The sequence below is a fragment of the Stegastes partitus genome, unplaced genomic scaffold (assembly GCF_000690725.1).
Source record: "Stegastes partitus isolate 25-593 unplaced genomic scaffold, Stegastes_partitus-1.0.2 Scaffold2608, whole genome shotgun sequence".
In the NCBI taxonomy this organism is placed as follows: Eukaryota; Metazoa; Chordata; class Actinopteri; family Pomacentridae; genus Stegastes; species Stegastes partitus.
Genome location: NW_007580339.1, coordinates 7,228 through 22,109, shown reverse-complemented (window position 1 = coordinate 22,109; position 14,882 = coordinate 7,228). Strand labels below are relative to the sequence as shown.

At 38.7% G+C, this 14,882-nt stretch overlaps 1 protein-coding gene across 1 annotated transcript in view; it reads left to right on the top strand.

The window, feature by feature from the left end:
* The window catches only part of xpo4 (exportin 4), a 79,550-nt gene extending 66,570 nt beyond the window's left edge, over positions 1–12,980 (top strand). The window contains exons 14-24 of the mRNA XM_008305763.1: positions 1,121–1,280; positions 1,659–1,828; positions 2,957–3,131; positions 5,644–5,850; positions 6,027–6,113; positions 7,104–7,284; positions 7,367–7,488; positions 7,603–7,733; positions 8,598–8,712; positions 9,229–9,321; positions 11,216–12,980. Of these exons, the coding sequence (XP_008303985.1) occupies positions 1,121–1,280; positions 1,659–1,828; positions 2,957–3,131; positions 5,644–5,850; positions 6,027–6,113; positions 7,104–7,284; positions 7,367–7,488; positions 7,603–7,733; positions 8,598–8,712; positions 9,229–9,321; positions 11,216–11,413 (1,639 nt within the window). The 3' untranslated portion in view covers positions 11,414–12,980. The remainder of the gene's footprint in view (positions 1–1,120; positions 1,281–1,658; positions 1,829–2,956; positions 3,132–5,643; positions 5,851–6,026; positions 6,114–7,103; positions 7,285–7,366; positions 7,489–7,602; positions 7,734–8,597; positions 8,713–9,228; positions 9,322–11,215) is intronic.
* The last annotated feature ends 1,902 nt before the right edge of the window (positions 12,981–14,882 follow it).

Genomic DNA, 14,882 nt, shown 5'->3' with positions numbered 1-14,882 from the left:
TGGTTGAATGCTGGTTGAAAACTGTAAAGCATGTAAATTGTATGTTCATTTTGCTGCTCAGCAACTGTCCATGCCGCCACTTATTTCTAAGCTGCACATTGGAGCTCTAAAACTTTCAACTTTGTCCATTTTAAGGCGATACTCAGGAATTGTGTAATAAAGGAGATCACTTCAGTTTTTGGTCAAATCAAAGTAGAATGAATGTAATACTGGCAGTTTAAAACAGACTTAGTAGCAAATCAAGACCAAGCAGAAAAACATATTCATGCATTTTCTGCATCACCAAGTGACACGTAGGGCTCCATTGTTAGCAGATATAAGATATTTCCTCAGCTGAGAATCTGTCCAGAGAATCGCCAGGAAATGAACTGGTGAAAGGGAGACGCTTCTTCCAGCTGATTTAAAACGAAAACTTTGAACCAACTTTGAAGCAGGATTGCTCGGCAGCATTAGTTATCATGGTGATGTAGCAGAGTAATAGGGACATTTGTGACACTGAAACCCTGATTTCAGGCTCAACATGCCTACTAACACATGAGTTGCTTTGTAAAACAACCCTCTGAATTTACACTTTGCTTTTTCAACCAAATTTGTACGTTTGATGCACTTTGCTGAAGCTAGCTAGCCTCCTAGAGTTGTAAACGGATGCTAAAAATTTAGATTGATTGTTGAACCACAACCACCACCAAGTCCAGGCTTTATCTGTATTAATTCTTGAGTTGTTGTCATTCAAACGTAGTCTGAATATTCAGAGCGTGAAAAACATGCAGAAAGTGAGTCACCAGGCAGCTTTTTTTTCTTTTCTTTTTTTTTTTTCTTATCTTGCAAAGTGTTTCTACATACCAAGCTGAGAATTCATGAATTCCATTTTGAATATTTATAGTAATATTTATGATAGACAAGTTTGAGGCAAATCTAAATAAAAAGCTTCTTGTCATATCTGGACCATGGGCTGTTTCATCTGATCTCTCTCTTTGACTGAATTTCTCAATTTGCATTAATCTACGTTCTCTGTTTTTATCTAACCTTTCAGTTTCTCTCAGTCATCTCGTTCTTCTTTTTCCACATCTCTCCTGTGCATCAACTGTAAATCCACCTCCTCTCGTCTCTTCTATTTCAGGCTGCTGTCGGCGGTGTTAAGGACGTCGGAGGTCGAGTCCAGAGCAACCAGAGCGAGTCTAACGGAGCTGCTGAGTCCACAGATGGGGAAGGACATCGTCTGGTTCCTCAGACGATGGGCCAAGACTTATCTGCTGGTGGACGAAAAGCTCTATGAGCAGGTTTGAGGCTTTCAGCTCCATCATACTTCCATCCATCCATTATCTATACACCGCTTAATCCTCAATAGGGTCACGGGAGGGCAATTTAGAATCACCAATTAACCTCAACATGTTTTTGGACTGTGTGGGAGGAAGCCGGAGAACCCAGAGAGAACCCACGCTGCACAGGGAGAACATACAAACTCCACACAGAAAGATCCCGGGTGTCCTCACCGGCGACCTTCTTGTTGCGAGGCAACAGTGCTAACCACCGAGCCACCTTGCAGCCCTCCATCATACTTACAAATCTTTAATCACTGAGCATATTTCACATTGCAGTTTCCTTGTCTCAGGTATTTCCTTTCCATCGGTTTCATGTTCTTCTCTTCCCCTCCTCAGATCAGTATCCCCCTGAGCACAGCGTTCGGTGCCGACACAGAGGGAGCCCAGTGGATTGTGGGATATCTTCTGGAGAAGGTGATCAACAACTTGTCTGTGTGGAGCTCAGAGGCTGAATTGGCCAACGACACCGTGGAGCTGCTGGTGACGCTGGTAGAGAAGAGGGAGAGGTGAGAAAAGTGGTGCTTTTGTTCCAGCTCCTCCAATATGAATCCTTTCTGGTTTCCATAGTCTTCTATAAATCTAAGCTGAATGTATTTGGGTTAAAAAATGTGTAACCTGCAATACACTTTTTTAAAAAAACAAAAAAACATTGTCTGACATTATGTATGCTTCACATTTATTCAGAGACTGAGATTTCATTACTTTTATTGCATCGTATGGAACAATCTTCAAAAATGCTTGATTGTGCTTTTCCCACAATTCTAAACTGGTAGTACTTTTGTTTGATACTCAAATAAGCTAAACAATTTCATACACTGTAAATGTACTCCAGTAAATGATAGATTTGTTGCTGAGTGCTGCCACAAAAACAATAAACCCACCAAGTTTTCACAACAGCACAATGAAGGTGTTTTTTAGGATTTGTATGCAGTTTTTGGGGGGAGGTTTTTTGTTTGGGTTTTTGTTGTTGTTGTTGTTTTAAAGATTTTGATGCCTTATCCTGATTTGGATCATTCCAACTGTAATCATCGGTTTTTTAGAATGACCATCTCAGAATTGTCTGAAAATTTTTACCGTATAAAATTTGGCTGTTTGTAAAGACATTTGTGAAAATTCATGTTGACCCACTTTCACCAGGTTTTTTTCACACTTGAAAATTTGGGATTATGTTTGAATATCTCAGGACCTGTGAAAGATAAACTCCTGAAATTTTCACTGTTATTTCTCAGCATGTCATTGATTCAGAACATGCAATATTGGACAAGTACATCAAATTGTTTCTGATTATAAGTGAGCTCAAATGTGGGAAAAAAATGAAACCATGAAAAACAAAAGTCCCATCTTTAAGCACACATTGAAACAATAATTTTTTTAAAAATCAGGCTTTTATCTTTAAGTATTTGATATATCAAGCTAAACTTTAAGAAATCCCATTTTAAACATAGTTAACAATAGAAAAGTTTCTGGTAAATCAGAGATGGTTGAGCAGAAGTCCTCTGATGATCTGAGATGGGATAACGGTTACTTTTCTATGTAAAACATCCATAAGTACAGATATTTTTGCAGGGGTCTCGATGCTGGTCTTATGAGATCCCACCGAAGGACAGACTCTAACAGACACTGTGTCCGATCAGGGCGAACATCGTGGTCCAGTGTGAGAGCTGGTGGAACCTGGCGAAGCAGTTTGCCAGCCGCAGTCCTCCTCTTCACCTGCTGTCCAGCTCCGTGCAGAGATCTCTGATGAAGGCTCTGGTCCTGGGAGGCTTCGCACACATGGACTCAGACGCCAAACAGCAGTACTGGGCCGAGGTAACGTGAACATAGAGGTTTACCAAAATGAACAAGAGCTGAAATGAAAAAATGCCAAATGCTCTCTGTCTCTGACAGTTCAGATGTGAGAATGTGATGCTTTTCTGAGCTTGTATTGTTTTTTGAACATGATGTATTCAAGTTTTCACATTGTCGGTGAGACAAAAAGCTGAAAAATGTTGTCAAATGTGAGGTCTTTTCTAAACAAACGAAGAAAAATTAATACAAAAAGAATGTACAATATTCAGGCTGTTTTTTGTAGTTGTGTTTAAATGATTATTCTTTAGCAACTTGGGGCATATTTCTGTACTTTTGAATGGGCTGCTATGTTGGTACAAAGAAAAAAAAAGGACCTGGGAAGGCTGTCAGTTTGCTAAAATGAAATCCAGCAGGTTGTAAATGAATCTCCAGGTTTATCAGACTTATTTGGAAGATAAAATATACTTCACAGTTTACAGATTCAAATTCAAACTACAGCACTCATAGTACAAGTAGTTGTGAGCACAGTTTCCCTGAGATTATTAACAACATTTCAGGTGCAGTCACTTGCAGTTGTTCTTCCAAATATATCAGAATCAGACCTACTCTATTGATCCCTGCACGATTGTGGTTTCTCTCATTCATAGTCTTAGAAATCTAAGCAGGAGAAAAATAAACAGGAGTAGAAAATATGTCCTAAAAATGTAAACGTACGTAGAAAATTAATCAAGCATAAAATGTAAAAATGTGTTGTAATTATTGTACAGAAAAGCTGTTAATGTGGTTTCAGTTTGTTTACCATCCGTCTCATCATTTCACTGCTTCTTGTCTTACACCTTTCTGTAGCAAAGTCGCTGTTTCCCCACGTCTTGGCTGTTACAAGTACAATGTTGTTATAACAGGTGGAGATGACGACCAAAGCTGTGAAAACTAAACCCAAACTGTTTGAGGCGGAACATCCAGCAGCAGTGAGCTGCTTTAAAAAAAAAAAAATACTCAAAAACCAGTTAGTCCAGATCCTGAGAAACAAAGCTCCACAGACTCCAGTCAGATACAGGATTAGCAGTGATGGATGCAGTCGATAAATGTCTCCCACTGAGTCTTTCTCCCGGGTGTATAACCTGATCCTCATCCTGATCCTGGAGGTCTGAGTCTTAATAGGCTGACAGTAGTAAACGGGGGTGCAAAGCCACAGTGACTCCAGAGTAATTACGGAGGGTGTACGAGTGAGACGGCAGCTGTCGGTCCGTACAGCTGTTCTGTCTGAACTTGGACGCCTCCGTGTGAGAAGGAAGAAGAGCGAGACAACTGATCAAACACTCCTTTGTTTCATCTGCTCTTCACCGCCGTGCGCCAAGAAATCACTTTGATCCCGTTTACTCTTGTAACTCACATTTCATCTGATATATTACCCTTAATAGCCCAGTTAACCTTCTGAACCCCCAAAACCCGCCGGCGGGTTTGAAAGGCTTGTTGTCTTTACAAAATCGCCAAAATGACACCATTCATCAGAGCTAGAAGCTTTGAAAAAACAGATGCATTTGTTGGATTTTGAACTTGGAGGTGGTCTAGAAACTTAGCCAGATCAACGCTTTAAATTTTGATATCTTTTTTATTCTTTAAGTCCAGTTTAAAAGTTCACCCCCCCACAAAAACATTTGCTGCAACCAGATTCAGTAAAAAACAAAAAATTCTGCGCTCTTTGGCGTAACTGAGAAGCCATTAGTGACTCAGCTGCTACCAACAGTCATGTCACAAAAATTCGGGGACTTCTGGGCTGAACTGCAGGCTGTGTTTACACAGAGCACATAAGAGAAAAGTATGGAAGCTATTTTAAACATGTGCATAGTTAAATATTTAAAGTATGTAGAGCCCCCATTTTTTTAGCATTGCTAACACTTGTTGGCGCTTTGAAAAATATTGCACATGTTGAGTTCATTTTATTTTTTTTAATTTTTAGAAATGAAATAATCAAAGAAATTCATTTTTTGTTTTTCTCTAATTTATGATTTATGGCATTAGAATTGTGTCACACAGCACAGAAGACATTTCTGAGTTCTCTTTACTTGAACCCACAGTGAGAAAAAACATGACAGAAGTGAAAAATAAGAAACCTGCTCTTTCACTGCAGGTCTGCCCATAGGCTGCTGCTGATTTGTTTTATTTTTTATTTTTTTACATTAGGTATCACTTTAATATCATGCTTGTTTTTCCGGGGGCTTGTCTTTTCTTTTTCTCTGTTTTATTGTGTCTTTATTCTTACTTGTCTTGCAGTTATTGTGTTTCTGTCCTATGGGTTGCTATTTATAGTTTTACAGCACTTTGGTTTAGCTCCTGTTGCTATAAATGCACTTTATAAATGGGGCTCCCCTATAGCATCTAATGGGGTACAGATCTGTTTCAAAGAGGACTCATGAAAGCGTCAATGAAACTAATTGCCACATGTGACCGTACAGCACATATAGCAGGTTTAAAATAGCCTGACTTTGCTGCCTGGGTTTGTGTGGCTCTAACTCAGTTTTTCTTGGTCCAGGTGCTTCATCCTCTACAGCAGCGTTTCCTGAACCTCATCAACCAGGAGAACTTTGCTCAGATCAGCCAAGAAGAAGCTGTCAAACAGGAAATCGTCGCTACATTGGAGGCGCTGTGTGGCATCGCAGAGGCAACGCAGATCGACAACGTGGCCTCACTCTTCTCCTTCCTCATGGACTTCTTGTCCAGCTGCATCGGCCTCATGGAGGTAAGCGTGACCTGGAGGGAGAAGCCTGTATGTTGACTTAATGAATGGCATTGACCTGACAAACAAGCCAAAAACAGTTGCTGTACAGCTCAAATGAATGACATATGTTTGTGATAAAATAGTCCTGAAATGAAATGAAAACGGAATCTGATCAATGACTTGTTTTTGTCGCCCAGGTTTACAGCAACACACCAGAGACAATCAACCTCATCATCGAGGTTTTTGTGGAAGTGGCTCACAAGCAGATCTGCTACCTGGGAGAGGTAAATGTTCATAGTGAAGACTAAATACTATAAACTTACTACATCTGTACATTCAGACATGTTAAAAAAAACAACAACAACAATCCCAGACCATCAAGATGCCAATTTGCATGCAACTAATATCATCACAGGACGTCTGTGTTTGGCAGAAATTGCACTGTGGTCATTTGTGGGGGAATTTTTACTTTTATAAATTACAGAAGTAGCCATTTAGCATGGGGTTGAGATCACAGATGATCCTCCATTACGAATTATTTCAGCCTCTAAGGTCATATTAGTGTCACATAAATGGGCTTAAGATTAACGTTTATGAAAAACTACATTGATTTGGATGCTTAACTTGCACCTCTGACCTTACATCTGGTTGGTTTTACTTTGTTTTGATTTAAGGACTCAGCACATCAGTTAGAGATAAAGCCACAATTTTCCTAAAGTGGTTCATTATTTATAAGAAAAAATAATTTGATGGGGGGAGACAAATTTTACAGGATGTCAACTTTATAGGTCAAAACCAGATACATCCTCTCTGGAATGGCTGTAAAATAGTGTGTAAAAATGACAAATAATAACACAAAAAAAGACAGATTGAATGTGAACTTTTTCCACTTTCCTTCATCAGGATCTGTTCAGTCGTGATTATTATCATGACTCTAGAAACAGTTGTACCTCTTCTATGGCAGTCTGTAGTGTGCTAAAATAAGATTAATTGTGTTCGTTAAGTAGCCTGTGGACACGAATTTTGAATTACAATAATCAGGCAGCAAGGGTCTAATGAAAAGTTTATACCACAATGTGTTATGGGTAATGTAGGATCCAGTGACTGTAGGCTCAGGATCTTTCCCTTTCCTGCCTCGATGTTGTCAGTCATGATGTTGATTTTGTCTCATTCTATATAACAAACTGTAGATGTTTGATATTTTTACGTTGTTTAAGCACAGACTTATCAATCTAAAGTCACAAAAAATTTTAACTGCTGTTCTCCTGGTTCAGACGAAGTCCATGAAGCTGTACGAGGCGTGTTTAACGCTGCTGCAGGTTTACTCCAAAAACAACCAGAGCAGGAAGCGAAACGACGCCACGGCGGAGGAGGATCAGTACCAGGACCTGCTGCTCATCATGGAGCTGCTCACAAACCTGCTCTCCAAAGAGTTCATCGACTTCAGCGACACCGGTGAGCCGTCCTCAAGGTTTCTGTTTTTAAAATCTACGGAGATACTTGAAACTGATCTTGATCGAACTGCTGTTTCTTCTAGACGAGGTGTTTCGGAACCAGGACCAGGGAACGCCGGCATCCAATCGGACAGTATCAGCAGCAGATGTTGTCCTCTATGGTGTCAATATTGTTCTTCCACTCATGTCTCAGGACCTGCTCAAGGTAAAGCAACACAGGATGGATGTTTGTAGTATTCTGTCCACGTGTAAGGTTTGTTAATCTACATCCGTGCCAGCGACGTGTATTTAACCTCATGCTGATCGTGTCATTTTCCAGTTCCCGTCTCTGTGTAATCAGTACTACAAGCTCATCACCTTCATCTGCGAGATCTTTCCAGAAAAGATCCCACAGCTGCCTGAAGACCTTTTCAAGAGCCTCATGTTCTCCCTGGAACTGGGAATGACTTCGTATCCTTGATTTTTGAGAGCAGATTTCACTTCTTAGCTGCTTCATCTTTAAATTGTCTGTTTATTTAGCCTCAGTAGTGAGAACACTAAAAGTTGGCATCAAATGTTTTGCACTCTGAGTAGTCATTTCCAGATTTAAATCATAAGTTTATTCAGGAAACGATATTTCATTGCATCTTGCTTTGTCAAAATCTTACATTTAGCTAAAAATGTTTTGGTGTCGATAGAACTGATTTCTATTAATGTCTCAAAACTCAAAATGAGGCTGCAGCAGAGATTGTTTCACTGCTGTTGATTTATTTTTAATTTATTAATCATCAATGACTGAGAAGTGTTGAAGGTGTCCGATCTGTACTGTTGTGCAGCTTTAAAACCCTCTGAACCCCAAACCACACCAAGAAGGTTGAAAGGCAAGTTATCTCAAAAAAAATATCAGAGCAAGGAGAAAAAAACTAACAAAAAACTGACATAATTGTTGCATTTTTAACTTTCTGAAAATCCTTAAAGTTATTATTTATGATGTGCCGTTAGGTCGGAAAATACAACCAATTTGCAACGTTACATCGAAATCACTTTATTTTACATGTCTCATTTAAAAAGTCACTAAAAATAAACAGTTTGCAGTAAAAACAAGAAGATTTGACACACCCTGACACAACAGGGACCCGAACTAGGCTGAACTGCAGGCCATGTTTACACGGAGCAGACAGGAGACAACTATGGAACGATTTTAAAAATGTAGATCGTAGAATATCTACAGTATGTCGAGTCACCACTTTTCCATCTTCATCTGTAGTTTGCCTGTTGACAAGAAGAAAGATGTACCCGTCGTGTAGTTTCTGCTCCTTAACACCTTGTTTTCAGGATGAGTTCAGAAATCAGTCAGCTGTGTTTGGAGGCTTTGTCTCCTCTGGCTGAACAGTGCGCTAAAAACCAGAAGGATTCACCGCTGTTCATCGCCACCCGGCACTTCCTCAAGGTACGACACACACAAACAGAACACGATGCAAAAATAGTACTGAGCAGCTGATTCAAGATGCTTGTGAGAAATCAATAAATGGAAACGCCAGCAGATAAGCAGGAGATTTCATCAAATAGCAGAAATAATGATCTGCTAATATCTTAGAGGAATAGTTAGACATTTTGTTAAATATATTTATTCTCACATAACTCTTCTTAAAACTGCAAAGTGCCACTTCTTTGTATTTTATGCAAATTAAGCTGAGAAAAATGAGATGTATGACATGTTAGTTCCTGAGTTGGAAACAAACTGTGTCCAGCTGCAGCTTTGTGTTTAACATACAGACGTTAGAGTCGTGTCTCATCGAACTCTGCAACAGGTAGCCAGTTTATTTGCCACAATGTCAACCTTCTCCTTTAAGAAGGTGTTTTCAGAAAGCTTACATGGAAACAACTGCTGAAAAGTTAGATGTGGCAAAACTACTGCAGTGTTTTAATAATTTTTCTTTTTTCATGCTGTCATTTGTGTCTTCAGTTGGTGTTTGACATGCTGGTCCTGCAAAAACACAACACAGAGATGACAGTGGCAGCAGGAGAAGCCCTTTACACACTCGTGTGCCTGCACCAGGTGAGTACATAACACTCACCAGCATATGCTGGTATCATCGCCAACAAATGTATAGGAAAAAAATAGAGTTAATGATCAGACTCTTAACTTTCCAACAGTCCTTAAAGTAAGGAACCGTGACCAAATCTAAGCTTTAAATCCAGATATTTCATCAAAATCACTTTATTTTACATATTGTTTTTATATTATTATTATTATTTTCAAATTCTAACTGTGCCATACTACACAGAAGACATTTCAGAGTTCTCTACTTCTTTGTGGTTGTGATGTTTCCATAGAGGTGCAGGACTTTATAAAAAGTGACATGAAGTGCAAGCAGCTGTCTCATTTATACGTTATTCTTTTGATCAAATGTAGAAACACTTCATGCAACATAAATCGTGCAGTTTGTAGTAAATTCTCACTTAGAAACAATTTTTTAAATCCACAAATGTTAATGAACTAAACATAACATAACAAAAGTCTTACTGACAGATGCTGCTTCAATATTTTAAAGCGATATCTGTTCATACAGTCAAACCTCTGACTGAGGTCTGAGCTGCTCCAAACACAACAGGAAGTTTTTGGTAAACAACACTAGACGCCCCCTAGTGGTCCGTCTGCATAAACACATGTTGTTTTTTTTGTTCTTTTTTTAAAGCCAAATAACTGCAAATAATTGTCCTTTTTTGAACCAGATCATGTTTGTCCTTAAGAACTGAGTTCATAGTTAAGGTGTTTTCTCTTCATGGCTTTTAATTATACTAATGAAGATTTTTTATCTTTTGTAGTGAAAATTTTAAGTGATATATCAATACTAATAAACTAAAGGTAACTGAATACAGTTTACTTAGTTTGCTGATACGTATTAGCAGTAATATTTAAAGGGAAAATGAACAAATCAATCAAATAATAATATTCACTTAAAGTAAATACAAAGACTAAAATTTAAAAAACTACAAAGACTTAAAAAAAAATTATTATCATTATTATTATTTCTAACTGGTAATGATATTTTGGCTAAAATGTATAGCGTTATGTAATTCCATATAAAAACTAATATAAACTTTAGACCTGAAATGATTCCTAATAGGAACTTTAATTGTTCCTGTTGTCATTGTTCAAGTGATTTTTACAAGAACAGTTAATAAACTAAATATTTTTGGGTTGTCAAACTGCTCTTTTTGAAACAAAAGCAGTTTGATGGCATAACTTGGGAGTTGTAGGAAATATTGACGGGTGTTTTTTTAATATTTTCTGACATTTAATGCATCAAACAAGTTAATAATAATAACTTCAACTACAGTCATTTTAGTACTTTGGCTGATATAACCTTATATATGAAGAAACTGTTGTAGGCTTGTAGTTCTTGTAAATAAAACAAAAGCTGAAAGTGTCACAGTCTTGAAAGTTTGTCTTGTTTCCAATGTTTTACATTATGTTGGAGAAACAGAGAGTATTCTTCCACGTATCACTATCACAACTTTATAAAATCCCAAATATTGAGGCTGTAATTTCCATAAAAGAAGCAGTGAACAGGATGTTTTACAGCAGAAAAAAATACTCGTCAGTGTTCTCATCAGCCATTTCTATTTAACTTAAGGGTTGACTGATGTTGGGGTAACAATAGATTCAATATAAAAAAAACTAGACTGATGAAGTTTGTAGTTAAAATTTGGAATACTATGCTCTAACCGAAAACTGTGTTGAAATATCTTTAAAAGTTTATTCATATTTATTAAAATAAACATTTTCAACATTTGTCCTTCAATGTTGATTGGCTGTTGCTCGTCTTTAACTTTATTTACTTTATTATGAATCAGTGAAAACACAAAAACAATTGATACTGATAATCAAAAAAATGCTGATAGCTGACCGACCCTTTGTTTGACGCTGTGTTTCTCTCCTGGGTCAGGCGGAGTACTCGGAGCTGGTGGAGACTCTTCTGTCCTCCCAGAGAGACGCCGTCATCTACCAGCGGCTGGCCGACGCCTTCAACAAGCTGACGGCGAGCAGCACGCCGCCCACCATGGACCGCAAGCAGAAGGTCGCCTTCCTCAAAAGCCTGGAGGAGTTTGTGGCCAACGTTGGCGGCCTGCTCTGCGTGAAATAACCACTGGAGAAAAAACCCCAACCCGGCCTCGAATCATCGCGCTGAAAAGCAACCAGTCAAAGACGCCTCCCTCCTCCTCCTCGCCGCTTTGACCCTGGGAGCTGACGGGCAGAAGAGACGACGCCTTGGAGGAACTCTCTGCCCGCCTGGGATCATCTCACCTGAATGTTTACCTGAATGTTTGTTCTCCTCCCCGCCCACTACACCGAACGCTCCGCCCCCCTCCACCATAATTGACACTATTGATGATGATGATGATGATAATGTGGTGGTAACCATGGAGACTGAACTGCTAAGCAGACAGACTCAGTCGGAGGTTTCTGCCCTGTTGGACTGAAGCGCCACAGCGCCATGACAACGAGAGGCGGAGCAGCTGACGATGGTGTTGTGCTCCTTCCTCTTCTTCCCTGCTCTTCATCATGTGCCTGGAGGCTTCTGGAGCGCACTCACACACACTCACACACACACAAACACACGGCAACACACAAACATACGCCAACACACAAAGCGACACTGAGGTTGAAGCAAGTCGCTGTTATTTCGCTTTTTGATGTTGTTTAAAGGTGTTAGCAGAGTCATTTTGTTTTAAGAATGCCACAGCGACCAGCTCACCCCTAGTGTGTGTGTGCATACACACACAGACGCACACACACACACGCGCGCCGCCCTAAACCTTCCCAGAGTGCCTTTGTTTTGTTGATTGTTGTGTGTGTGTTTGTGTGTGAATCACGTCATGCATCAACTGACAACAAATGACAACTGTGCCTGCAATTTGCCAAGAATACAGCACATACACGCACACACACACACACACACACACACAGACACACTCGTACGTGCGCGACACGTTGCCATGACGACAGAGGTTTGGCCGGCCCGGCTGTCTTTGAGGTTGCTGAAACTCGCAGCAGCACAGGAGGGCGTTTGTTCCTTGGCGATGACCGTAAAACCAAAATCTGACTAAGGGTGTATATATATATATAAATATATATATAAATATAAATATATAATGTTTTCAATCCTACAGAAATGTACGTTCAAAGAAGAAGAAGAAGACAAAAATGGACTGAAATGTTTTTATATGCCAGTCGACGGCGGGCAGAGTTCAGCTGAAGAGGGAGCAACTTTCTCGGTGTTGATCTTTTTGAAGTTTGAATTGTTTTATTTTCTATTTGGATTGTAGTTTTTTGTTGCAGCCCTCTTCCTCCTCCTCCTCCTCCTCCTGCCACTCTGAAGTTTTGCAGGTTTATTTCCGTAGTATTTTTCTACAGCAGCACATCCACGGTATCACTCTTCAACACACACTGGATCAAGCAGCAGAGACTGAAGGACAGCAATAAGAAACCAAATAAAAAGGAGCAGAGCCACTCAATGAAGCATTATGTTCGGTGCACTACCCCCCTTCTTGTAGAGGCTGTTTTGTTAATGAAGTGTAAAAGTGTACATAAACTTATTGTATAAAATGTTCCGGCCTCTGCAGTTTCCTTTACATGTGCCGTGTCTGTTGTAATGTCTTTTATCTACTTTGGTAAATAAAGTGACTGATCTTGGATTTGATCACACAGTCTTTAGCCTCTCAGATGTGTTGACAGCAAACAGGGTTCATCAGTGTTCTGTCATTTTTATGTGCAACTTTACAGGTTTTATTCTCGTTAATGCTCTCGATTCTAATAGATCCTTCTATCTTCAGACAATCTCAATTAGAGCTGAAACAATTAATTATCTTATAAATTAATTGTTAAATACGTTGATATGTGATTAATCATTTTTAGGTATGGTTTTAGGAAAAAAGTTTAAATTCTCTGATTCCAGCATCTTGAACATGTGTACTTGCTGATGTCTTTTCTGACGGTAAACTGAATGTCTTTGACAAAATATTTGTCATTTTAGGCTTTTGGGAAACACTAATTGTTATTTTTTTACAATTTTTCTTCGACATTTTATCGACCAAACAACTAATTGATTATTCAAGAAAATTATCCACAGATCAATCAACAATGAAAATAATGTTCATCGCTATCAGAGGTATTTACTCCTGTAACTGGTTTGCAGTTGTTTTCACACCTGCTGTGACTTTTTGCTAAAAGACAGACTGTCTGGAATAATTTCTCAATATGTGAGTTATAAGTGATGAGACATAGTTAATGAAGGGTTTATAAGCCGTAGTAATTGTATTAATAGTTAATGCATCAGTTATAAGCTATTAATTTGGAGAAACTTTTGTGTTTCCAGATTACAGAAATAACTCCTCCTCTGTCTTTGTGGGAGAACTTTTACCTTTCTGACCACTTGTTTTATGCAAAACTGCTGCAGAACATGTGGACAAAAATCCATTGATTTAATTACTTATTAGCATTTGGAGGAATTTGAACTTTACCGACGTGTGATTAGGAATGAATGAAAATGAATTAAAGTCATACAAGCGTTTCTACCTCCAAACCTGATGAATTATTAGCGTTTAAAACCACAGTTAATAATGGTGGTACAGCCAGAACATTTAATTTGAACAGGACACACTGGGTCCTTTTCAAATAGTAGAAAACTCTTAATGAGTTGTTCAAAGTCTGCTGTTGTAAATATAATTTAATCTATAAATGAGTCCACTGGAGAGGCTCCTGCTAATAAATCAGAGCAACAAGGACAGTGTCTTTCTGGAGACAGATTTTCACACAACCTGGCAACCATGAAGTTACTCAGATAAATGATCTGATATCAATCTATAATCTGATTCACCAGCTGTTTTGATAACAGATTAATCGGTTTAAGTCATTTCTTGTGGGGAAAAAAACAGCTTCCTCAACTTTTCTAGTTTCTTTCCTCTCAGCCACAAAATAATAGAAAACTTGAGCGATTTTAAGGTTTTGGTTCTTAAACACTGAACTCATTCTGGATCCTCAGAGTTCAGCATCTTAACTACAACTTGTATTTATAACAAAATAGTTTATAAAATAGTGCAAAAATACTTATTATCAAATTTTATTTTATTTTACCTCCAGCTGCTCTTGTTTTAGATGAGCCATGTGTTTCTTTATTCTTAGGTGTTTCAGTCATTTATTAACTTTGCATTTTAATAACCTTTAGTTTTTATGTATGAGCCTGTGTCTTTTCATTTTCTTACTCAGCTACAATATAATGTAGGCCTCAGTGTAGTCTGAGTTCAGTTAGAAATTAATGAATTAATTTTCACTTCCACAGACCAAAGAGAAATCTTCTGCTCACGTCTGTTTGGATTGACACAGAGTTTAAATATCCTCATGTTTGGGAGGTTAAAAACTACAACAACTTAAATATGTGCTTAAAAAAAGAATTAAAAAAGTTATTTTATGATCATGAAAGTTTCTAATAGCATATCTTTTCTCGTGTGGTTGATTAATCGACTGAAGTCTCCCTTCACGTTTCTGCCCAGCTGCTGTTTTGTCCCTCTGCAGGAGCCGTACGCTCGTCCTGACGTCATCATCCTGCGACTCCT